The sequence below is a fragment of the Eleginops maclovinus genome, chromosome 19 (genome assembly GCF_036324505.1).
Source record: "Eleginops maclovinus isolate JMC-PN-2008 ecotype Puerto Natales chromosome 19, JC_Emac_rtc_rv5, whole genome shotgun sequence".
Taxonomy (NCBI): domain Eukaryota; kingdom Metazoa; phylum Chordata; class Actinopteri; order Perciformes; family Eleginopidae; genus Eleginops; species Eleginops maclovinus.
The window spans coordinates 7,613,762-7,640,296 of NC_086367.1; the positions used below are offsets into that span (position 1 = coordinate 7,613,762).

At 38.9% G+C, this 26,535-nt stretch overlaps 2 protein-coding genes across 5 annotated transcripts in view; one reads left to right on the plus strand and one right to left on the minus strand.

Annotated features, from left to right (window-relative positions):
- The window catches only part of rbks (ribokinase), a 32,982-nt gene extending 8,524 nt beyond the window's left edge, over nt 1–24,458 (minus strand). The window contains exons 1-8 of one of the 4 annotated variants that reach the window (XM_063909368.1): nt 24,382–24,458; nt 21,340–21,401; nt 13,745–13,877; nt 12,664–12,727; nt 12,200–12,262; nt 11,052–11,216; nt 6,529–6,620; nt 865–1,053 (exon numbers count right to left, since the gene is read on the minus strand). In XM_063909368.1, coding sequence (XP_063765438.1) covers nt 865–1,053; nt 6,529–6,620; nt 11,052–11,216; nt 12,200–12,262; nt 12,664–12,727; nt 13,745–13,877; nt 21,340–21,398 — 765 coding nt within the window. In that variant the 5' untranslated portion in view covers nt 21,399–21,401; nt 24,382–24,458. Of the gene's footprint in view, nt 1–864; nt 1,054–6,528; nt 6,621–11,051; nt 11,217–12,199; nt 12,263–12,663; nt 12,728–13,744; nt 13,878–16,676; nt 16,763–21,339; nt 21,402–24,381 lie in introns of those variants that run through there. The other 3 variants (XM_063909371.1, XM_063909370.1, XM_063909369.1) reach the window with 3 other exon arrangements.
- Nucleotides 24,459–24,679: 221 nt separating this feature from the next.
- babam2 (BRISC and BRCA1 A complex member 2) overlaps nt 24,680–26,535 on the plus strand; it is a 71,041-nt gene continuing 69,185 nt past the window's right edge. The window contains exons 1-2 of the mRNA XM_063909486.1: nt 24,680–24,771; nt 25,587–25,746. Coding sequence (XP_063765556.1) covers nt 25,610–25,746 — 137 coding nt within the window. The 5' untranslated portion in view covers nt 24,680–24,771; nt 25,587–25,609. The remainder of the gene's footprint in view (nt 24,772–25,586; nt 25,747–26,535) is intronic.

Consider the following 26,535-nt stretch of genomic DNA (forward strand, 5'->3'; position numbering starts at 1 on the left):
TAGCCTTCTGTAATCAAATATACACACAGATCATTTTTAAACAGTTTTAACAATCATTATCACTTGAAGGATATTATTTTAAAATGCATAATTTATAGTCCTGATTATTTGTTTTTTATTATAAGGACCTGAGATCATTATGAGGCAATATCTTACGCCCATTTAACAATAAGAGTTACATTTATACTTTAAAAATAAAGTTATATAAATTGTCTTTTCCAGACATTTAAATAAAAACAATCTATTTGGGAGAACAACAATAGATTTCCTGCTGTTCGCATAAAATGACAAATCTCTCACGTTTAAGCATTATTTGAATATTAACTAACAAAGTGTGCTTGGTCAGAAAGGTGAGCCAATTGACCATAGGAATTTCAAAATAACTGCCGATCTTGAAGGTGATGATACGTATTGATGTTTTTACTTTGCTAGTTAAAACCGGACAGTTTATAGATCCAAGTTCAGAGATTGTTTAACCCCTAACACTAATGTGGCTAAAATGCAAACATGCTAACATGCTAACGTCCTCTGGTTTTAAAACGGAACAAGAAGAACAAACCATATCCGGTTTAACATTTTTGGGACTAAAATGATGAAGTTAATAATTGAAACAATTTTACCAAATGTAATAGCGTGTGTGTGTGTGTGTGTGTGTGTGTGTGTGTGTGTGTGTGTATAACTGGGGGTAATTTACTAAGAGAAAACAAAATACCAATATATAAAGCTAAAGCATTTGACTGTTTGCATTATTACTTGTAGTATTTCAATTCTCTAAAGTTATTGCTGTAATATTGTTTTGGTGAGTTTTTAAGGCTGTGATTATTGTTTAGTAAATAATGTATTTAATATACGAGTCATGCTTACCGTGGTGTCCACTGATTTAACTGCAGTAGTTTGAACATGTTTTGAAGGAGACCCCTGTGTCTCGACCACCACACAGCCTTGGGGTCCCAACGTGATGATGACTGAGCTACAGCCTCGCCTCAGCAGCTCCTGACCGGCCCGGTGGGCTTCCTCCAAGTTAGATACCGGGGATGCAGTCAGCAGCTCAGCCTGTAAGACAAGCAGAGTGGCAGATGTATGACTCTGCAAACATTCCGTTCACCAATGGAACACAATTTTTTAGTCATTTTATTCTAGACATTTTTCGTGGTCAGGGAGCTAAGTTAATCAGAGCTAAGGAATTAAAATTAAAGATAAGGTAAAACCAGCACTAGTGTGGGTCACTGGGAGGATGCATTATGGAAATTCCCCAAGGCAAACCACCCATACCATGGACTCTGTGGAACAAACAGGGAGTCAAAGCAATTCCTTTTTTTCCCTGTAAAAAAAAATGATAATGTTTTATTTGCCTCTTTAAAAAACCCAGTGAACTCGATCTCAACCAGGTCCAAGGCTTCCTAATTAGTAGTCTATAGGAAGTATTTAGTGTATTTGTTTTACTTTTTGTATTAACGTTTGTGTGATGACTCAGCTCTTAATCACACACTGTGGTGGTCATTAAACACATTCAGTCTGTTCTGGATTTGCCGGATCCGCCAGCAGTCTGCGGGCCAAACACATTTTCAAAGAGTAGATTCTCCGACTGCGCTGGCTCATCCGGCTCCAAAATGACTAAACAGTGACAGTGCAGGACTCCACAGCTGACGCTTGAGGAACTTCAAAGACACACTAAGAACCACGGCAGCAGCTCTCTATAGAGTAATCAGCCCCCTCCGTAAAGATGAGCCACATTATTATTTTATCTGTGATTAAAGGCAATTGCACGTCAGGTTTATTTGCAAGCATAACTGAAAGAGAGTGAGATACAATTACACCAATCATCGGAAAACTCAGAAAATCATAAAAGCTGGAATTGTCTTTCTTTCTTTTATATATTTGAACTGTTTATGCCCATTTTTCTATTTACCTGCAGGCTTAAAACGTATTTATTAATAAAGATTCTCTTAAAAATAACACAAAGCATGCTGTGCTTACATAATATAAACACCAGATCAGATTCTAATTCCTCACATAATGTTCGATGTTAGTTTCAGTGTTTATTAGAATAGTGCACATTCTGGTTAAATGTTTTATGCTTAGTTGAAATATTTATTCTTGAACAGAATTAAACTTAAATTGAAATATGAAAATAGAAATTAATGAAGTAAAACATTTTGACAATCATTATGTTGTATTTTTTGTGAACGCAGAATTTACTGTAGTGAAAAAACAGTCTCTAAGTTCCATCATTTATATTTATATTAACACTGTTTATTCAATTTAAATACTGATTTCAAATACAAATTGAAGGGAATGTCCAGTGTAGAAAAAGTTACTATTTAACATAAGTATTTTAATAATGCAAGTTTCATTATCAAATCAAACAATGATAAAAAAATTTTTTATAAACAATTAATGTTGTGAGACTCCGTGTTAGGTATTTCTGAAATTGAGGATTATTATTATTATTATAACTTTGTGCTATTAAATAACAGTGTTCAACTGAGGCCATGTAGTAACAATTTGTAATTTAACTTCTGGATTTCTTTGACCAATTGCTTTTTATTATTGCTAACTCTAAAAACGTACACACCTCTACATTGGACTGATGATTAGCCCTCGTACACAATCAATATATAGTAGAATATCAAGCCATGACTGCTTGTGCGTCTCCATTTTGTTGGACAGAAGTTTGTTACTACATTCACTTTTTCTTTGTGTCTCCAAAAATTTTTATTGCAAACCTGCAGTAATATTGTATTACACATTTTTTTCTTGTTACTCGCTCATCTGTTTGGTCTGTATTTTATCACTGTATTGCAATAATATGGAAGAAATTATACTTACACATGAAAAAAACAATGTATGCTATAAGTAACACACATGTATTTATATGACACACTTTGTTTTTTTGTTAAGCTTTTCTTCTTCTTAAACCAAAAGAAAGAACATGTGGATTAGAGTTTCTTGTGAACAAAAAGAAAATTAAACAAAATGTGGAATCCATTTAGACTTTCCCTCTAATTTTCTGGAGCAATTTCAGGTCTAGAATCATGCTGCTCTTAACAAAACCCAAAACACAACACATTTCTTCTTAATGCTGCTTTGTGTTCTCCATGAAAGTGTGTGTGTCCTTTTCAGATCTGTGGACCCAATTTGGCACGCAAGGTCCTCAGGTGGACATCAAAGATAACTTCTCTCACTATAAAGCACTTCAGCGCAGAATGTGGGCTCAGGATCAAAGAGTGCCTGCACTTTGTCATCCTTAAGCCCCCCAACCCCCCCTCCAACCCTTCAGCTTGGTACAGTGAGACCACACACACACACACACACACACACACACACACACACACACACACACACACACACACACACACACACACACACACACACACACACACACACACACACACACACACACACACACACACACACACCTGAACAGAATGTGTGCAAACTTGAACCCCACACAGGAGGGTCAATGTACGGTTCACGCACATGTTGAATGGGGGGGGGGTCTGAGGATCCGATCCCCCCCGTCACTGTCAAAGTGAACAATGACCTTGGACAGTTCAAAAATAAACCGCCGAGTGTATCGGTGCGTTTAGAGCCCCGCAGCCACCCCGGTGTTGTCGGATGCCAAGAGAGAAAAAAGAGCCGTTTTGTTAGTCATAGGCTTCACACCAGGGCAGGGAATCAATCTACCTCCCTCTGTGTGCAGCAACATGAGAAAGTTGAATTATGGCTCTCTCGCTGTCTGTGCGCTTATCTCACACACATACCGCACAAAGCATATGCAGTATAAAGCTGTTGACACTGTGGGTGTATTATATGTTTAAGCATAACACCAAAGGGTGGAAATACATATGCTGTCATTCGGTAATTTCCTATATTTATAGTTTTTTTCCTTTGCGTTATATTCTGTTATAATATGAAATTGAAGTTGTTTAAAGTACATTAACAGTTTGCCCCTACATCAGTATGTCTTGGCCAAAGCATTGCAGAATTTAGTTTAAATACATTTTCTGACCATAAATCATAGACTGTTTATTTAAAGCAAATGTCTGTTATTAGCATTATACCATAAACTTCATGTTTCTTATATTACATTAAAGGCAGTTCAAAACTGTAAGTCCCGGTCATCGTTATAGCTTATCTGTAGTATATGTATGTGTCTATATGTATATGTGAATGTTGCATGAATATATATGCATGTATAACATGCATATATATTCATGCAATAACATTTATGGAGAATATCCGTGTGAGTGACGCTCACTGGCAGTAAATGTAGGTGTGGGATCACTTTAGTCGTTTCATCAGTTGTGCAGCAACTCACTTATTTATACCTGTTAAAACCCATGTATGAACATTGTTTTAGATAGCATAAAAATAAAAACCTATATAGATATAATATTAATATACAGCCCAGAGGCCACTCCCAATTAAACAAAATCTTTATCTCTACATGTATGACCGCCATTCCAATGTCCCGTTGAATTCCAACACAGAGAAATGTTGTCAGTAGTTTATAAAATACAACGAAAAAAATAAAAACAAATAACTCAAAGACAAACATATAAATAGTAAAACCAGAGAAACTGATAATGCTGAAGTGGTCTCTTAATTTTTTTCCAGAGCTGTGGATTTGAAACAACTGAAAAAATCATAATCTTTTTGAAGTTTTTTTGAAATACTTTAACATAGCAGTGTCCCATACATTTTGGAAAGTATTGATTTTTGTGTGTATTTCTGTGCCTCCCTGTGCATCAGGAGCAGCTGCTTTTGGTGTTATTGCTGTCAGAGCTGAGTAGATTACATCTTTGATTTTTTATTGCACCTTTAAAAGTCTAATTAAATAAAGCTACTCGGGTACAGAAGCAACAATTGCAGTAGGTAATCATTTATTGATTCTTTAGAGTTTAAGCTGTTAAATAGAATGACAAATACTTTAAGGGGCTTTTCATCATTTCAAAAATGCATTTACAAATGATTAAAAAAAAGTGTTGTCCTCTCTCATTTTTGTATTTTTTCAAATGGAATGTTAAGCTTTATATAATCAAGATGTTTGAGTGCCCTTTTCACCAGGTTACTGTCTCATATATAACATGACTGTACCTTCATGACCTGACACTTTAAAAAAAACATGTTGTCCTTTCCCCAACTCTCCCTTTCATGTCCCCACACCTGGCTACAGCTTCTCTGTCCTGCACCACCACATCAAATAGAGACTCCCAGGTAAACGCACATCCACTTCATCCCTGAGGGTTCGGCTGACTCAGCCAAAGAGCACATCTGCCTTGTTGTTTTTACTACGATTCCCATCTAACCCTGCCCCCACGCCGTCGCTACTCTGTCATCACCCGACAATCAAGATACAAGGTGCCATGACACTTCGTGTTACCATAAAAGGGTGCAGAGATGCTCATTTCCCTCTTCATACCAGAGCGTTTACATGTGTGGCTAAAGGCTACAGTGGGGTTATTGATGTGCTGGTACGGGTCATGACCCGGGAGTCACAGTTGAATCATTGTGAAAAGGTGTGTGCATGTGTGGGCGCTAATAACATCTCAAACCTATGATCTTTTCTCCTTTCACAGAGAACCATTTTTTTCCTACCTACCTGACTGAGGGCTGCAAAACAAAGGCTTCCACTGTTAGTTTTCAACAAGTGTTGACACATTCAAACAGCAGCTTGTGTTTATTTTAACAATCCTGACCTAATTGACCATTCGCCAAGATGAAGGTTGTGTTGTTTTCCAGGCCTTTCCAAAAACAAAAACACAAGCAAAGAGTGTTCTAAACTGCAAGAGTTAGCACTCCCGGCTAACTAGCTTACTACCCAGATTAGTAACCATGTTTTACTTTCAATGCCAAGGAGCGCAACATTAAATAACTACCGTATCTTAGTTTGTTTGGTGCAGGCTACGTTAAAGCCACAATCATGACCAGCACATCTACCTCTCAGTATTATCTCACCGTGCAAGACGCTCCTGATTCTTATCAAAGTTTAAGTTAACACTAGCGGTTCTAGCTTTCTTTTTGGGAAAGATTTACGTTCCAGTAACTCCAGCAAACAGTACCCAAGACAGCGTTACATTTACCAACACATCAGAAAAAACACATCCTAAAAGAGTCTGCTGAAACATTTTCATGCAACTCATGGAGCTAACATTAGCTTTATAGCTTCGCTAGCTAACTATTGACTGGAGGAATTAGCTAGGGATTTCCAGAAAGCTTCAACGCTAGCTAAAAAACACAACGCTGTTGTTTACTGTTATGTGACGTTTCAATCTCTTTTTTCTCAAAAAGACAAATAATGATGATAAATATAACACTGATATCAAACAGAAAGCAGGTCAGTTTAGAAAACACAGTGTAGGACTGGCTTTACTTCTTCTGTTCTACTTGTAGTAGTGTGTGTGTGTGTGTGTGTGTGTGTGTGTGTGTGTGTGTGTGTGTGTGTGTGTGTGTGTGTGTGTGTGTGTGTGTGTGTGTGTGTGTGTGTGTGTGTGTGTGTGTGTGTGTGTGTGTGTGAATTATCACCTCAGACTCATTACAGCAAAACACATCAGAGGCTCTGTAGAAATCTGTATCCAAGTCAGGAATGGCCGGCGCAGGGTTGAATATAGTCTTTACTGTAACAAGAAACCAAGCATTTTAATTTCCACACAGTTAACCATTGTAATCTACAGGACACTTGGGATAACATGCAATCCGTAACAAAGGTTTTCAGTTACAGCTTTCAGCTTGCCTTTAAATAAGGGATACAATTGTATAAATGTCCGTCAGTGACACTATTTTACAATTGTATAATGTTTCTTTTTCATTTGCTAAGCTTCAGTGTCAAGGTCTGACATTACCTTAATTAAACTTTCAATGGGAACAAAGGCTAGTGGGCTACCACTGGGAATTGCTTTTGCAGGCATAGCTCAAGTGGATAAGCTTCTATAAAAAGACACCTTTTAAACGATTAAATTAGCATTCCTTGAAAAAAATAAAGAAAAGGAAATGCTGCTGAAACAACCTCACATCCACCAGCCTTTTTTGTGGTATGCAGTAACCCCTGCAGTTATAGGGTAGTGTGTGTCAATATGAGCATATAACCCCTATATATGTGTGTCAGTGTGTGGGTGAGATGAGTTGTGACCCTTTCTCTGTGTGTTGAGGAGCGCAAGGGAGGGTGAGAGCAAGAGAGAGCAAGAGTGTTTGTCAGAAGTAATCCTCTGTACGTGTTGCACATCACTGTCTTATGCATATTCATGCGCACAGAGCATTAATGCATCTAATACCATGATTTCTGTGTATGTGTGAGGATAAGCCCAGCTTGACGAAGCGATTAATTCTGATATCTCTGTGTACAAAATAAAGCCTCATGCAAGTGTGTGTGAGGGAAATGTATGTTCAGCGTTGGTGACATCAAAGTCTGTTGTGCTAAAGTGTGTGCCTAGTTGCTGTGTGTGTGTGTGTGTGTTTGCGTGGGCACATAAGAGAGCAGCTGCGTGGGTTTGTGCAGGGCTTTGGCCACCTGGCGCTTTGAGGTGGATGCCGGGCTGCTCGCTAAAAGTGGAAATAGCGTCTATCTGTTTCCTAACACATACGCACGCACGCACACACACAGACGCACACACACACACACACACACACACACACACACACACACACACACACACACACACACACACACACACACACACACACACACACACACACACACACACACACACACACACACACACACACACACTCACTCATATACTGTATGTGTACCCACATGTACTATGGCCAAGTCACAAGAAAAGGGACACCAGGTTGCTCTTCTTCCCTCTCTCTCTATGTGAACTGTATTCCCCCTCAGTTTCCATCACTTCGATTTCAAGTGCGAGATCTCTGAAATGCGATACCATTTTTGCATAAAAGAGGGATCTCTGTGTTCTCGCCTGTTTTCAGCTTTTTATATCAGTTCCCTATCTCCTCTTTCGCCACAAATGCTTTTCAGGGATATTTAAAGAATAAGTCTGACATTTTAAACTGTCAATAAAAGCAATGCAAAACAAAAACACATCAGTCTTATAATAGATCTATGAAGGAATGAGTCCTAAAACCCAGATATAAGTCAGCCTTTTTTGTCAATGAGTTTTATTTTTTATGGGTTTTTGGTGAACCAACCAAAAAAAGGTCTGTGGTTTACACAAGTTATATTCCATTTATAAATGAGATTAAAGATTTTGGTTGATGAGGGGAAAAAGCTAATGGCCATTGTATCAACTCCTTTTGGTTTTGGTCTTTTTATGGGATCGTTTAGTCTAAGAGATATGGATGATTTGCTTAGTTTCAGAATTTATGAAGTTGAGAAAAAGTTTCAATATCGTCAATTTAATTTAGATGCCTTCTAGGGTTCTTTCACAAGCCATTTTGCTAATCAAGATTACTGAAATTGATACATTTGGTTCTGTCAATTCAGTGTGGTTCCGCTTCACAGTAAAAAAATCGAAGTGGAACAATTGAAAAATGAAATGCTGAGGCGTGTGTATGAAGGAGCTCTCTTTCTTTTTTGTAAGAAATTTGGTTGTGGAAAGTTAACTAACCCTTATTCCCTTTTCTTCAAGTGTCTCAAATATCTTCATAAACGTTTTTTAGGACTTTATGTTGCATATTTTGTTTGTTCTCTTTGGTCCTGATATCAAGCAAACACTGGACCTCTGCAAAAGTCCTAGCCAGTCCAGTTCCACTTATGTTGTTTACCTGTGTCCATCCTCAAAAATATCCATGCAGAGTTTTGATTACCACAATTGCCCCAATTTGATTAAAACTCACATAAATCTTGGCTTTCGAAAGCGCTCTAAACCTGTTTTTTCTCCTTGGTCTGCCAAGGTTGCCTTTTATTCAGAACAAGTTGTTCTTCCTTGCACCACTGTGCTGCTGTAAAAAAGGAACATTCTTAAATATCAATGAATGTATCCATTTAAAAACCTGTTTATTTACAGTATAATAAAAACCCCTCTTCCTCTTCCACTCAATAGAGGAATCAGCAGTTTTTCCTCCTCCACATTTTTCCAATGTTCCTCAGAAGCTTACATGCATAACAAACATGTGAGACAAATTAAGCCCAACAATGGGAAGTGCTGAATATGTAAGCCTGATTGTGCTGTTAATTCTAATAAATTATGTGTTACATGAAGTTATTTGAAGCACTTATCACATACGGTGCTACGTAAGCAGGTTCAATATTGTTCAGTCACTGAATTAGTTACAAGGCTTACTCATGTCTCTGATGCCATGAGCTGCTGCTGTGAACGTCACTTTTACCCGTGTGTTGGGCTCAGGTTGCTTTGTTTTGCTTTCCAGGTGTTGGTTAAACACACTCCAGTACACACACACAAACACACAGACATGCTCACAGCTGCTGGGACAGATGTGGTAATACTTGCTTGAGTCACGTCTGGCAGGAGAATGTGTGTGTCATGACTCTGGGCTTTTTTTTTGCATGGAAGTTCAAAGTCTGGTTGCAGATGTGTTTAAAAAAGCAACCAGGTCAGCTCAAGGAAGCACAAAAATACAGCAGTGTGTTGCTTTGGTGGATTTTGGGAGGATAGGTGGATGGAAAACAAGAGCTTACTTTTCTTACTTGGAAACACACACACACAAAGTAAATGAGTCATCAGTGAGTGTGTGAAAGGGCTTTAAGAGGCTCTAATTGCATCTGCTGAGAAATATAAAAGCGGCTTCTTGCTCAGACAAGCAAGAGGAAGGGGGGTTAAGGATGGAAGAAGAAAAAAAGAGTGAAACTACACAACTGCTAGCATTTCCTCAGTTCTTAGAGATGAATGTAATTCCATTAACTTTTCAATATTAAATGGAAGTACATACATAGATATGTTTTTCTCTCAACTAATTACACGTGAGGAAAATAAACTGTTGTCGACAAGTGTTTTTCGAGAGCTGGCATCCACAGTACGTGTGGCTCGCTGGTGACATTTGCGTAATTTGTGCGACGCTTCACCCCCGCAACATTAAATCCTTGCCGCCAAACCCATTAACACCCATTCCCTCCAGAGAACTCCGTTTACGCAAGTCTCTGGTGGAGCAGCATCGACGACGGTGGCATCTTTGCCAAGCGTCTTCGCTCGCTTTGCCTCTCCTCTGGTGCCACATGCAGAGCCTGATCCCATGGTATGGTCGACACTGAGGAAGGGGGGGTTCGGGGGAAAGAGGGTGGCGCTCGGCGAGGCCATCTGGGTGTCCCATCTGCAACACGGTTGTGGCTGCGACTCTTTCGTTCTGGCAGCCTGCAGCGAGCGATTACCAGCGACAGGCCCTGATGACAGGGGCGTGAGGCTCCCCAGACGTCTTGAATGACGCGAGGCGTGCTAATAATAGGATGCTGTTAGAGATGATGAGCTCAATAACCTGGTTATCACTAAAAAGGTGGAGAGAGGAAGGGTCTGAAATTGGTTCCGTTTACGCAGGACAGACATGGTGTTGTATGTAGAACGTGAGCTGCAGTGACCTAACAAACACTTGTGAAATTATTACTTGAATCATCCTCGAATCAGTGGGAAGAATTTGTTTTAATGGGGCCCTATTATGCTCGTTTTCAGATTTCATAATTGTATTGTGTGTCTCTACTGGGACATGTTCCATGCTTTAATGTTCAAAAAGGTCTTTATTTTTCTCATACTGCCTGTGCTGCAGCACCTCTTTTTACCCTCTGTTTGAAACCAGAGCCCAGTCTGCTCTGATTGGTTAGCTGGCTGGCTTTGTTGTGATTGGTCAACTGCTTTGAGATGTCCTGACCCTTAGCCTATCACGTACAATATGCTAGAGCGCTAGCCAATAGAAGCGCGAGTGTCACAAAGTTTTGTCACTAGTCCAATGAAGGCGTTTCTGGCAGGGGGGGGGGGGGGGGGGTTGCGTGGGAGATTTACATGCACATAAGCCTATATAACACACTGCATGAAAGGGAAAATCCCAAAAAGCATAAAAAGGCCCCGATAACAATTTTCACCCTGGAAACTAAGCAACCTGCACGTTTGCTGTGGTCACAAAGTACAAATACACTCACTGACCTTTGTTCTCCTGAGCCATGCGTAGCGCCTGCAAGGACGTCTGTGGGCTGATCTCCAGCTGGCACACCAGGACCTTTGCATGACCAATGGCTGGAAGAGCTTTGTGCAGCTCCTCACTGCCCAGCAGCATGTTGGCACCAGCCACAATCACAATGGCATTCTCACCTGCCCGTGGACACCAAAAGAGACGTGTGAGGAAACAACAGCCACTGTGTGATGACTTTGACAACACATGGGAACTCTCTACTCCATAAATAGGGCTAAATAGGGGATATGTGATGTAAAAAAGGGCATCCAGTGCCTTCATTGTAGAGACAGATTTGAAAAAGGGATGACTTGCGGGCAAATGGTTCCAAGCTGGAATCCCGGGTCCTCCGCTTAGGGACCAAGCCCCAGCACATGGACTGCTAACTCTACCAACAGAGCTATGCGCCCGCCCGTGTCTTATATACCTATTTTCAATGTTATCACATTGTAACCTTTCAAATTGGTGTGTTGTTCTTCTTAAGCTTTATTTTTCACCACTTAAGGAAAACGCTTAACACATTTGACAAAATTGACGCTTTCACACTAATGCAACAACGTATGTGGACAAGATCATAGATGATTATTTTGTAAATCAACCAGTAGTATAACCAGTTTCAGTTGGACTTCTTTCAAATCATTGAATTCAAACACTTAATTCCATGTTAAAATGTAGAAAAGGGATCCAAATCCAAGACCGCATCCATATATCATGGTATTCTTTTAGAGATCTAAATGTTTAAAAGTATATTTGCTAAATGACATAAATTGCACTCTATGGAGAGAGCCTTGGATTGTTGTAGAATGGAACCTGTAAACTGTGTGTGTGTGTGTGTGTGTGTGTGTGTGTGTGTGTGTGTGTGTGTGTGTGTGTGTGTGTGTGTGTGTGTGTGTGTGTGTGTGTGTGTGTGTGTGTGTGTGTGTGTGTGTGTGCTGGTTTTAGTCATCCAACGCTTGCGCGTCAATGGCGGCACCAAATGCATGGGCGTACAGCGAATGTGAAGGTGTTTGAGAAGTTGAAAGAAAGAGTTGGTAGCAAGCTTACAGTCTTGGTTGAGCCTGTATAGGAGCTTTTAGGATCTCAGCAGGATGCCATAAGCTAGTGGCAAAAGAAAAGCATTTACCTGCATTGTTGACAATGATTGAGGCAGCTCCTGTGGCTGCATCCGATGCTTGCCCGACAAAGTCTGAGACAGAGGGAAAAGACGAAAGGTGAATAACAGAGTTTGAAAGCATCCATCATTTGTCTTTCATCAAACGCACTTTAAGAAAAAACAGAATGTCACCATAGTTACTCTATAATTGCTTGGAATTCTTTCGACTGTTCTCAAAAAATGTTCTGGCTATGAAGAGACAGGCCACAAACATCTGGAGTCTGATATGAGCAACTTTATTTTAATCAAATTCCAATTGGTTACCAACTATTGGACAAAACAATAGAGAATTCTCCCAGTATATTCAAAAGCACGAGTAACTAAACAAAGCTGACAAAATACAGGCAAAAAAATAGCTCTGACTGAACTTCTTACCATGCAACATGGAAATGGCAACCAATTTGGCATGCATTAATGCAAGAATAAAAACGTACCTGTGTTTACACCATTGTCTTTGAAATTCTGAATGTAATTGTCTCCAAAGAAGTCTTTACCAACCTAGAAAAGATGGAAGGCAAAACGATTTCAACAAAGAGAGTGTCAAGCGGGGTCAGACTTGGTTAGCGGCAACTTTTGAAAAGTGGTATAGTCAAACCTCAGTTGGGTTGGATTTTCGTGTGCCCTGCCAGCATACTGGCATGGTGCCGCCGCCGAAAATGTGTAAAACTAACACACAAAATCAAGAAACGCACACACACGAAAACACACGACCAGCTGCGCCAAGCCTTGAAGACACGATAACCCCGCCTTCACGCCTCTTCATACCCACCTCACGTTCGTTTTCCTTCCCTCCTTCCCCTCTTCCCCTGCTCCGCGTTGGGATGTCCACATCTGTAGCTACTTTGGGTTGTGGAAGGGGTCCCCACCTTGCCCCGAGGCGCCTACTTCGAACCCACGCTTTCCAAAAAATGTGCCAAAATGAGGGCACTTCTAGCTGCCTGTGATAATGGGTTGGGCTGCTATTGGCTGCTTGGCCCCAATCTCTTTGAAGAGTGGCCTTACGTCTTGGATGTTTTTGACAAGCCCGGATGTCTATTTTTGGGTTCTCCCCATGCCCGGAGAGCTCCTCCCGCACTGGGTTGTTATCGATCGGGCCTCTTTGTTCTGACAGAGGTGGGGCTTCGGTGCCTTAGTGCGCGGGTTGAAAGGCCATGCTGAGCTTACTGATTGGAGACTCTGGGTTGTATGGTATGGGAATAAGCCTGTTTGAAGACGCGCAAGTGTGGGTGGGCGTATGCATGCGGTATAGTATTGATCAAGAGAAAATGAGGCATGGAGAGTTGATGCGGTGAAATGACTGAAGTGTGAACGAAGCTACAATGTTTTGGGGAATTGTTAACTAGTTGGCTAGCTATGGTAGCAGATGGCTTGTTGTTTGTACTGAGTTGGACATAGATGAAACAAAGGTTGGATAAATAAAACAACTTTTTCGAAAATACACACATTATTGCTTGGATCCAAATGTACACACATAATGTTAATCACAGCAGCAGTGACTTGATTCCAGTATCATACCTTGCAGACCATAGTGGTTTTGGCACCTAGTCTTGCAGCCTGTATGCACTGGTTGGCACCCTTCCCTCCAAAGCCAATGAAGAACTTGTGACCATGGATGGTCTCCCCAGCTTTGGGTAGTCTTGGTGCCTGGCTGAGGTTAAAATAAAAAATAAAATAGTCAATTAGCACAATTTTATGGAGTTCACCTTCACATTCAAAAGAACCTCAAAGGATTTAAAGGATGAAAAAGTAAAATTCATCTACCTAATAACATGCTTTGCTGGGATTTTGCAGTACTTATTTGATTTTTCCATCTCTACAGTCTATTTACACTGCAAATAAAAGTTTGAACATTTTCCATCAAACTTTGAAAAACATTTTATTTGGCAATGTGAGCGTTCTACCTTGAAACCAAGGAGTAAAGGGGGATGTCAAAATGTGAAGATAAACCTTCAGGGCCAAGTCTCTTCCTGGTTAAGCTCTTTATTTATCACTGGAAGACAAGAGGTCTCTGTTGAGTCTGCTGAGGATTACATCTTTTGGTCTTGGGAAGGGCTTTCACAAAAAAGGTCAACAAAGTACAATCATTGTCGGAATCAATGGAGCATTGAAACCCCCGTCCCCCAACCCCCTTTTTCCATACTTAAACTCGAAAGAAGCAAAAAAAGAATATAGTTTGCGTCACTGTTAAAGGCATTCTCAATATTCAACCGAGGATGTGCCCATGCAAGTTTCTCAATTTGTGCAAATGATGCAACCAGCAAAAACCATAGATGTCTCAACTTGATGTTGGCTGTACTAGTAATCCCTGACTCATCAGGGTTGGGTTAAGTCCTGCCCTTCCCCTCGAGGTTGATATGCCACAGGTGGCTGCCCTCAGGCTGTCTGTTCCCTGATTTCCGCAGTCACAAAGCCAGAAATGGTGGTGAGTAACTTGGAGGAGAGACAACAGACCACTTCAAATTTTACGTCAGAATGCTGTAGTCTGGCTGTGGGCAGTCCTGGCCCAGGGCCAAAGGGTTTGCGGATGGCAAAATGTTGTCATAAAGTTGTTTTTCCCCCTGTTGTTGCTCTTTTTTGTACTGCGAGTGAGTTTGTGGCAGGTATGCTGTTACAGTAAGCTCACTCTATCCCAGGATTTCCAGTAACTGAGATGCTGGTGGCAAACACTGGAGGCGGCAATAAATGCTGCTGTTTTTGCACACCGGCGTGTGAAAACACTGAAGTGCCCAAAGCTATAACAGGATGTAGGGTCAATGAGACTGAAATCGGGTGAGAAGGAAACGGAACAACGGTTGAACAGATGTAAACACACACACACACACACACACACACACACACACACACACACACACACACACACACACACACACACACACACACACACACACACACACACACACACACACACACACACACAGACGTATTGTTATTGAACATGTAGAATAGGTAGGAAGCAGTTTAATACATTTTTCCACACATTTGTCAAAGCTGTTGCTCTTGGTGAGAAAATAATCCTTGCACATGGACTCCAATATACAAAAATTAAAACATTGAGACGCTATGTTTGTTGGGGAAAACTGTTTCACATTGTTTATGCAGGTATTTTATATTGAAAAAAAGAGACAATCGCTAGAATCATGTTAGCTTTGCTTAACACCAAAAAAATTAGCCCAGCTGTTATCCTCATTGACTAAGCTAAATGCCTCTTCTGGTAGTTTTCTATTTTGGTGTACAGATACAGCTTTTCGAAGAAAAACATGTAAAAACATGTTGTGGAAATTTTTATGCAAAGCTAAAAAAACAAATGTTGGCTAATACATACGCTAAGCTAAAATAAGCCTAGCTAACTGTGGCTTTGGCTTATACTAGACAATGCATCCGTCTTGTATCTCATGTAAAGCAAATACAGTAAATCATTTCCTAAAATGCCAAAATATGTTTAAATGTTTTCTTTAATGTTGAATTTTTCATTTCAATTAGCACTTATGTTTTCTGTTCGAAGGATTGCCCTTTTAGTGGCAAACTGAGTCAAGAAGATGATCACAACATTTTATCGTGGAATGTAGTTCCACATGATCTATTAGCGTAGAGTGCAAAATGCTAGTGAACTAAATGATAGCAAGGGCATTATAGGTGTAGAGACTCAAGTGATAATCATGTAAGAAGAAGCATGTGTCTGTGTCTGCCATAGTCACTAACAATTGTCTGCCTTCCCATATTTGAACTTTACATTATGTGTTCATGGCTTGTGATTCTCACACAGTAGTGATGAATAATGAGCACAACCACAACATTGTCAGCATAACATTTGGTCGACAGCCACTTTAAGGCGGATAACTGGAAGGTAAGATAAACAGATTTCCAAATTCTTAAATAAACCCACCTACGCCTCTTCATGCCAAAGAGACACTTGGCTATTGTTGTCTGTGGTGAGTGCACCAAACAAACAGGGCAGTTATGTGCTAAAGTGCAACCTTGGTGCATTTTCTCCCATGGAACCAAAAGGCCAGAGCAGGTGTTCAGTGACGTGAAGTGTTTGCTTTGAGGCTGGCTTTCATTTCCCTCTCCTCCGTCTCTATTAGAGTCATTCCTCAGCTGTTGGTGAGCAACATGGGGAAGCAGACTTGGACAAAAACAAATTGAAATGCTGTGTTTGAAACAGCAAATTGAAAAGCTTGTCTTGGTTGAAACACAACCTTCAACGTGAACGTGATATTTGCTAAATAAAATATATAAAAAGTGAGCTCAAGATTTTGGTTTTGCTTGTCAAATTTGATATAATTACGATAATGTAAAATGTCCCCTCTGTGGGATGAATAAAGGTATTCTGATTAATAAATAAGGATACTAAATAGTTGTACTGCTCACAGATTTTTTTTTTATCAGCTTGTTAACCTTCAGCTCATGGTGTGCCGATGCATGTAGCTACTCAGAAAATATATTTTACACTTTCTGTGAGTTTCCTTGTCCACAAAAGTCCATTTAGCAGAAGCTCCGGTAAATCAGGACAAGGTGAAGGGACCTAACAAAGAACAGGTTGAGCAAAGACGGTATACCTTACATGGGCATGGTGAGCTGCTTCGCTCACAAGAGGTGCAGTGTCGGAGTAGGACGTGGGCGTTTATTTTTGTGTGGTCAGACCATTTGTTGGAGCCACGTGCATGTTGCTATTATTCACTCTAAAACGGCCTATATCAGTGGATATAATAAGCCACTTATCAGCCCATTCTGACCGTGAATTGAATACTTCACAGCCTGTTTAATTATTTATCTTTACAATTACATTGAAGGTTGGCAGACGGATAACTGACACAGCTTATGGAATAGAACCATTTTACTGTAGATTACATACTAAAAAAGTTTATACTTTATTGTTGGGTTCTTTCAATATGGATTAGATTTCAAAAGTGATTGTATAATTGTTTAAATTAAAATGATGTGTACTAAACTTTGAAACGATGTTAAAATGAACACTGTAAAAACATTGTAATTCATACTTCTCCTTAAATGTCTGTTTTGTTTTTTCTCTAACCCTAGATTAAATGAAATGCTGTTTATAGCTAAATTGTGATCCAGTATTTCCTTCAGAATTACAGTACAGGAGATCTCACTTTGAAAGTTCCTGCCTTTTTGAAGTGAATTGAGTAAAATAATGTTTTCTCTTTTTTTTCTGCCAGTTGCTTCCAGGCAGTCTCTTCCTCCCTACTATGCTTCTGTATTGTCTATTACTATGGGGCATTTTGATCAATGAATTTTGGCCAACCATATTTCTCAAAGGAGTAGAAAAACTATCACCACAGAACAGATATGTATTATTTTATAATCTATTCTATTACATTTTGTATAACAGCAATACATTTAAATGTACTATTTAGCTATTAGCTTTTATTTCTTCAACTCAGCTCTGTTTAATGAAATCACAAGGACAGATACAGGACAACAATCCTTCCTACTGCAATAAATCACCTCTGGCTGGCAGAGAACTCACAGCTCCATAGTTTATTTTTGTTAACTGGACTTGTAACTTCACACTGTACATTTCACATTTCTATTTAATTGAATATGCCTTGCACACTTAATAAATAACTAAATAATATCCTACTTCTATATTGTTTTATATGTTGAAAATTGGCCCGTCAATAGTCTTTCATTTGTCAGATAGTCAGATTTTTATCCTAAAGGTCAACCTTATATATGTGTTACTTTTTAGTTCTGTTTTTTTTTTTTTTTTGAGATGTTTACATTTTATAATTATTTATTTTCTTTTTGATTTCTAATTATGTGCAATGCCTTGTTTGTGAAGCTGCTGCAGCGAAAAAGATTTCCCAATTTGGGATCAATAAAGTATATCTTATCTTATTTATTTTAAACCTAGTTTTGCTAAACTCTGATTAGAATTGTGCTTAGATTAAATGTTACCTTGTTGGTGCAACCGAGCCGAGAAAAGGAGGAGAAAATACTCTAATTTTGTCTTGTTTTTAACCTGTCTATTTGTTGTAATTTCTGTCTGAAATTGTGCTGATCCATTTTTCTGTAATTCATTACAAACCACACTTGTGTTTACTTTGCTTTGCTAGGAACACGGTTTTGGTACATTGTTGTTCTCCCTGACAATTTGGGAAACTCAAATTCCACCAAGCAAGTGATAAGTGCCTCGATTCAGTAGACTGAGGCAGTAGGGGGCACTGTATGGCTTTAACAATGTGTTTAAAGCATGAGAAGCCCTGCTTTTCCTCCTTTTCGTGCACTGCAGATAGTAGACGTAAAACATAATATTTTACTATAGCTGTAAAAAACAAGCATAGTATACTCTTGCTTGGCACATTTATAGCAAAGCATCATAAAGATCTGAGTGTGTTCATACGGCAAGACCAAAGCAGAGTGTGTGAGACGTGTGTGCCTCCGCTGTCTGTCATTCAATTGTGCAGCCACCCAAACACTGGCTGTTAAAGACAACTGGATTGCTAACTTCAAAGCCATGCATATCACTTTGAAGGGCTGTGAATGTATTCCAACTACCCCCTCTCTATCTGACCCCCATCCAAAAAACCCAACCCCGCACTCACACGTTCCAAAAACAGGCCATTTCCCGTTAGCTTATTAAGGGTCTTAATTGACAACGCCTGCCCTTCAAAGCAGAAAGTCGCTGTTTGAATTGCTAACGAGCAACAAAATAAATTTAAAAAACCTCAGTAGAAGAAGGCATATGTTTTTCATAAGTTGAAACTTGTCAACAAAAATGTGACAACGTGCACTCGCTAGAATGTGGAGAAACTTTTCCTGCCAGTGACACATGTTGTGGTTGTTTATTTAGATCTCCACTTGCTGGCAGCTAGGTGACAGTTCTTTTTCCAGGGTTTCATACACAAATATAATACACGCTGTGTGACACAACTGTCACACACGCTGACAGGAAGACAATTCGATGGCTGAATCCCATGAAGATGTGACATTACACTGTATTTGCTTTAAATGCTTCTTTTGAGATTGTGTCATTACTAACAAAGGTTATGGTAAATGAGGATGACAAATAGTTTTCTAACTAACCCATTGTGCTGCAGTTGATGACTAATGATTTGTGGGAATGGATCTTACTTGGCTCAACAAATCTCACCACGTATGAGAATGATGCAACACTGACATTTCAGTAAGCAGCATTTATACCAGATCATCTGCACACTCTCTGAAAGTTGCAACAGACTTGCCATGGGATGGTCACACCAACATCAGCTGTCAATGACTTAATCAATGATTTGGTATTTGTACAGCAATAACAACCTGCTGCAGATCAGTGAATGTTTTAGAACAACAGCATTTGTGTAAAAGAAAGCTAAAGTATATGGATATGCACCAACCCCTCCCTATTTAACGAGAAGTCTGCTCACTATCATTGCGTAATTGCCTAAAAGCCGTTTGCCTCCACACTGTTACACCAGGGATTTTCCTTACATTATTATGGGTGTTAAGGACAAGTATTAAAAAGCCAGAGCCATTATCTAATTTTGGATAACTTCCTCTATTCTTTAGTAGACAGGAGGGTGCAGTCCATTTCAAACCATGATGGAAAATACCCTGCAGCCTTTTTGCCATATTTTCCACATGCTTGCATGTCATCATAAAGCCACCAAAGGAAAATTGCTGTTGTAGTAGTTATAATAACAATAATAATAAAGAGAAACGTGTTTAAACAGCAACATTTGACCCTTTAGTCACACCCACTAAATTACTGTTAATATGCCTGTTGAGTTTGTGAGCTAATGCAAACATAACGCAATTTACATTGATAATGAGAGCAGATTTGCTGCTAGAATTTCAAAGTTATTTTTTAAACAAAGGCTTTTTTGAATTCAGACATTGGTACTCAAAGCCAGTCTTATCATTTCTAGCAGCAACTGTACATTTTGCTATATGGAATGAGGTTTTTCTCAGCTACAATTACATGACTTTCGAATGACTTTGTTTGATTGTTGCCTGCTGACTTTCGAGTGGCAACCTCAGGGTCTGAAAAGTAAAGCCGATATGGAAGTGCCTTAATCCTGCATTCTCTCTAATATCCGACAGTGGTTGATTCCACTGGTTGCAAAATGATGATCAATTGTATAGAAGTCAACAAGAAAATGACCTTACTTCGCATCCCTTTCTACCATCTTTCATAACTTTTCCTAATGACTTTTTGTCCTCAATTGCAAGTTTATAATCTTATTCAATACAGCATGATGTTCATCTTGTAAATAATGGTCCCATTTACAGTCAAATCGACTATAGAGCAAAGTATTCTTTAGGCCGTGACAGGCCATGTTGTTGTCTGGTTTTTATCCTATCTGTGTTGTTGTTCTTTGAACTTATCACAGTGTATTTTCATTTTATCCACTTCTGGTCCCAAAATAAGAGGGCCCCAAAATGCCAATTCAAGGTTTCGAAACCGTAGTCAACAAACCAATGGGTACGTAATTTCGTCCTATTATTTACAGTCTATACAGTCGATTGCTACACTGGTATTTGCTTTGAAACTCAATTCAGCGGAGTATCGCTCATACTACAGCAACATTGTTAAAAAACTAAAGATATCATTGACATGGGCAACTACAAATATTCTGAAAAGTGATCCAACAAAATACAATAATCACAGTAAGAATATTGGAATTAGTGTATGTGATTTTGTGGAAGAGGAATATCTTGTATTTAAATTACAATCCCTTGGGGGATCTTGACCCTTAGGGTTAGGGTTAGGGTTAGTCACCACCCAATTTTTTCTTTTTTTTTCTTAAACTACTGGTGCAAATTTGTATAGATTGCAAACACATAATTAGACATATGTTTGCTTTTTAAGAATTATTTTTAACATATTAAACAAATCAGTATTGAAATCTTCATATAAGCAAAAACAAATGGATCATGACCAAAAAGTTGAGAAACATTTTAGTCCAAATATGACCATGAACAGTTGTCCAATGTCCTGCTTCCTGTTGGGCCCACCTGAGGAAGCACAGGAGTTTCCTGAGCCCAGATTAAGCCATAGATGTTGTACTCAAGAGTTCTCATAAAATATAAGGGTGATTAATGATATTTGTAGACAAACACAAAGTTAAGTATGGGCTAAATTAACTCACCTCACCAAGTCAGTCATACAGGAGCCAACCACCACCACATCAATCGCCTCTTCAGTCATGATCTGATTAAGACACACATTGGTGTTATAAATAAACCAACAACCCTCATTTCTAGACATACAGTATTATAAATAATCTTCATTTAAATTAATGTTCATGATTTAGGAGAGTCTCAACATTCGTCAAACAAAATCTAAAGCACGGCGGAGTCCTTGGGGGCATATCAGGCAAAATATGTAAACTAGTTTCCCCACCAGCCTCCAAACAAAAATCACTTGATATTATTTATCTCCCACATTAGCATGAGCTTGACTGAAATGAGAAGGAAGGTAAAAATAGAGCATTCATCGCTGCCTGAGTTGGACAGGTTCCAATCTTGTTGGGGGTGGAATGGGGGGTGGGGGTATTTCAATGCTACACCACGTGAATGCACCGCAGCCCAGCAAATTCTATAATTAATTCAATCCTCAGCTTGTATCAGAGCTAATGCTAGTGTGTTAATCTCTTCAAATCTCTGCCTAGGCAGTGGAAGACTTGGAAAGCCTGGCCGCTGGCTGCAGGATGGCTCAATTCTCTCTCCCACAACTCAAAGCATATTGTCTTCCTTCGGCAGGCATGAAAAGCTAACTTCCACATCTCCTCTGCAGGAGAATATATTATGAGATCCCTATGGTCCAACCACTTTAAATAGCAAGGAACCCTTTTAAAATGCTCAGTCTCTTCTTGAGTTCAAGGCTAAGTTATCAAAGAGTTGACCAACCTGAATTAGTGTTTGAAGGTGCAGCTTAATGAACATGAATAAATAACTGAAGAGTTAAAGAGGCCCTTTTATGCTTTTTGGGGTTTTATCTTTCCTATAGTAATTTGTTTGGGTTGTTGTGCATGTAAATGATCTGCAGAGGCTAAAAATCCCTAGATTGGACTCCTTTATTTACTTCTGTAACATAGTGGCTAGTGTTCACATTGTGGGGTATCTGTAAGGGATTGAGCAATCACAACAGAACCATCCCGCTAACCAATCAGAGCAGACTGGGCTCTGGTTTCAGACAGAGGGGGGGAAAAGGGGCTGTTGCACAGGCAGTATGAGAAAAATACCTTTTTGAACATTAAAACATGGAGACATGTCACAGTAGAGGCACAAATTACAAATATGGACCTGAAAATGAGCATAATAGGGCCCCTTTAAAACTAATATTTGAGGAATTAATTTATCAAAGTATGCTCTCAAAAGGCTGCAGTCATGTTTGAAACTACTTTGTCTAAATGCAAATGTATATTCCACACAATGGGTCAAACAATTAAGACTGAGTTATAATGGCCCCGGCCGTGGCGCAACTGGCTGGGGCACCTGCACCGTATGCCGGCGACCCGGGTTCCATTCCCGACCCGTGGTCCTTTCCGGATCCCACCCCGACTCTCACTCCCACCTTCCTGTCACTCTCCACTGTCCTATCCCCCCCCCAAAAAAATACTTCTTATGCCTATGTCTGCTGCGGCAGTCAAGAAATGGATAATGACTGTTATTATGATGATACGGTAAGAGGATTTATGTTTAAAAATGCTTTTCAGAAGTTAAGATAATGGCTATAATCACAGAAAAACACATTATTTTACCCCTATCCCACCAAACACAAACACACTTTGTTTGCAAAAGCTCTTTTAAATTACTCACCGTTGTGGTGGACTCTAAGGACATAATTCACCATTGTCTTAGGATGAACACAACCTAAGACAATGTGTGCCTTTTGTGAGATGTTTTACCTTCACAATAACACAGTAAGTTTATTGAGAGTAAAATTGTTCAAATGATTTTCTGGTTTAGTCATTTTAGCTGTGTTTATTATGGACACACAGGTTGTGTAGCTAAAGGTAGAAGTAGTTTGTCTCAATTAGGGTCTCAATTTTCTTCCTTCATCCACCTACATGCTTACACCCAATAATACTGCAATTGGGAATTCCCTATTGTAAGTAAATTAAACTATTTCTTGTAAAGCTGTTTTCTTCTCAAATATTTTATTTTAGTTTTACACTCAGAAAGTTCTTACCCAAATTTGAAATGAAAAACAAATCATTTGTAATAACAAGCTTACAATGTGGTCACCTTATAATTACTTTTTGTTTATGGAATAGACTGAAAGCATGCTATCTTGTGATACCTACATTGATATGTTAAATGACCTCTATCGTGAAATACGCAATTGTACATATTTTACTGGTGCTGTTTCCAACTGACACTAATCATTCTAAGATATTCCTTTTTATCCACCCCCATGTAGTTGAAGTTTCCCATTTGTGAATCAGCCCGAATAGCTCTCATGCGGGAAACCACTGGCTTCCAGCACATACGCCTACTCATCTTTAATCTCCAACCTGTACAAGACAAATAGTAATAGCTAATTTCTAAAGATTAAAGTAGTCATTTAGAATTCACAGAACAGTCTCTTTTAATTTTGGTGACTGCTTATTTTTGTAGCTGAACCAAGAACTTGATAATAGTTTTCAACTCATAAAGGAAGACTTTATCCTTCACTGTATCACAACTATTCAAAATCAACAAATAGGCTATACACTGTTCTCACTGAATAAACACTGAACAAATGTGGCCTACATTGTGGAGTAATAAACCTATGCGATGTAGTGGAGTACAAGTATTAAGTTATATTGAATGCAAAAACCACAGTCTATGGGAAATATTTTTTTTAAAAAGTACATTTAGCGTACCTGAAATGTGTAGGCTACTCAAGGGCAGTACTTAAGTAAATGCACTTAGATACATTACACGACTTAGTTTAGTATGGTGTGCATATAAATCCTTACTGTGCAGGCAACGTATCTGTTCAAGATAAACGTCTCAATCTTCAATACAAGTAGAATTATTAAGATTATTTTAAAGCACCTTAGTTACGTGTGTGTTCAAGAAATTAGATTAACACTGAGTGGGATATCGCAATCCCAAAAAGGGATTATGATCCATGCAGATTAATTAGATAAATGCTTAAGGAATATAAAGTGTGTTGAGACAAACGGTTGTTGAGAAATTACCTTGCATTCAAATGTTCTTTTGGATTCTTGATGAGTTAAGAACTAAACATCCCACAACAGGAAAGAGACGGTCAAAGTGCATAATGACAGCTGGGTACGTTATAGGTATTGCCAGGCACAATATTGTCCCTTTATTAGTGCATACACATTTCATGCAGTCTTAAATGGATTAGGTTTAAATATTTTGAACTTAAAAATGGTGAATGAGTTATATGTTACCGGATAATGTGGCCTAGGTAGTAAAAACACTAATTGTATCGACAGGCATTATAACAGACGGCTAAAGAGGGGGCTATCAAAAGGACCCTAACAACATGTACCGGAAATGTTAAGTGCATGAAGTAAACATTGGAGTTAATGCTTAAATGATCTGACTTCAAGCTCTTTCAGGTACTTTAACCTACACCGCATGTTCTATCAACATTTACAATAATGAATATATCGTTTATTTGAGTAAGCTAGTTGTTCAACGTGTAGCAAACAGAAGCTTTTTCTGTGGTAAGCTAAAAAGGCTAACGATAGAAAGCTCACGAACATTTACATTCTGACATAAAATGTAGAGTACAGACAAATATCCCCCGAAAAACTTAGTGTACTAGTTTTCCGCAAACAAGGTGTACATCATACGCTCGATACTAACGCCATTTTATTTTTATTTGCCATTCAATGTGGCCTGTCTACATTATAGTGAGGGGAAAGGGGTTTGTAGTGTCTAACTTTGTATGGCCCTAAACGTCACTTGGTCGTATCTTAACTATCTAACACCCAGGAGAATGAACATCTGCCTATTCTTCTTGTTAAAAACAAATATTATTTCCAAATAAAATGAGCCAGAAAGTTAAAATTAGAAATGAACAGGCAGCTGTTTCTGACTTTCATACAAACATTTCCTTGACACCCGGAAATGACAGCTGAAGAGATGTTGAATAATATTATATAATGTGATTGTCTTTTGACATTGTCATTAAATGTGTTTCATTTGTGTACGCATCATTTAAATCTACTCTGAATATGCTGCTATTGTTTATCTGATTCTTCTTATACATTATGTTTTTGTCAAGAAGAAAAAAAAAATGAAAATGGCAGTGTGTGATGTACATTATCTAATTTATTTTGAATCTTCAGTACAAATATATGCTTTTTCCAAGGAAAAAGCTGTTTTAAAAAATAACATTAAAGCTTTTCTGTGAATTGTATCTCCACAGATTCGTCACTCAGAGCGGATAAAATGAACAACGTCTCCCCTGAGGTTGCCCTGCACAGGATCTCTCCTGAGCTGCGGCCCTTGCTGTGCAGCGTTGTTCGGAACGGCCGTGTGGGACTGGACTCCACAAACTTTCTCCGAGTCACAGACCTCAAAACTGGGTGAGATACACTGTTGGACCCCAAGTTCCTCATGTGAAACTCAGCTGTCCGATTAGTAAATGATTCACAAGTGACGTGGCTTTTAAATTAAATGAGAAAGATGGCGGGAATATAGGACAACCCTGTAAGCATGATATTATTTTTGTGTAGTATATTCACATACACATTATATACACAGTCATGACTATACTGTGCCCAGTCAGAACTATAGGAGGTTTTTATAATGGAGTCACAACTGGTTTTGGAGGATTTTTTGGCAAAATAGTTCCTTTATTAAACTTTCTGTTGCCACTTAGAACACCACAAGTACAGTGTCATCTAGTTCCATTACACTGGAGAAGAGGCATAACTATCTACGGCCAATAGCTCACTCAGCAACTCATACAAAAAAAAAAAAACAATCTAGATCAAATAGCAGAGGGCAAATATGTGTTTTTATTTTTTAGTGGAACCCTCCCTTTAAGTACAAATGACAGGCTAGGGTCAAATAAACAAATCCTTTATGTGTGCGTCAAAAGGCCTCAAGTGACAAAGTGTTCAACATTTTGTTTAATCAGTGTTAGAAAGGACATTTACTCAAGTACCATCACGTTCTTAATTACTATTGTGTGATAACAGTAGCATTTCCTGCTACTTTATACTTCTACTGAATATTTTGTTGTGGAAAATATTACTACATGTATATTCCAATATAAAAAACACATGATATACTTACTGTATATGATTTCCCCCCCTACATTAAAGGGCTCTGATATGTATTAAAAAACAAGATAATATAGTAGCCTACTT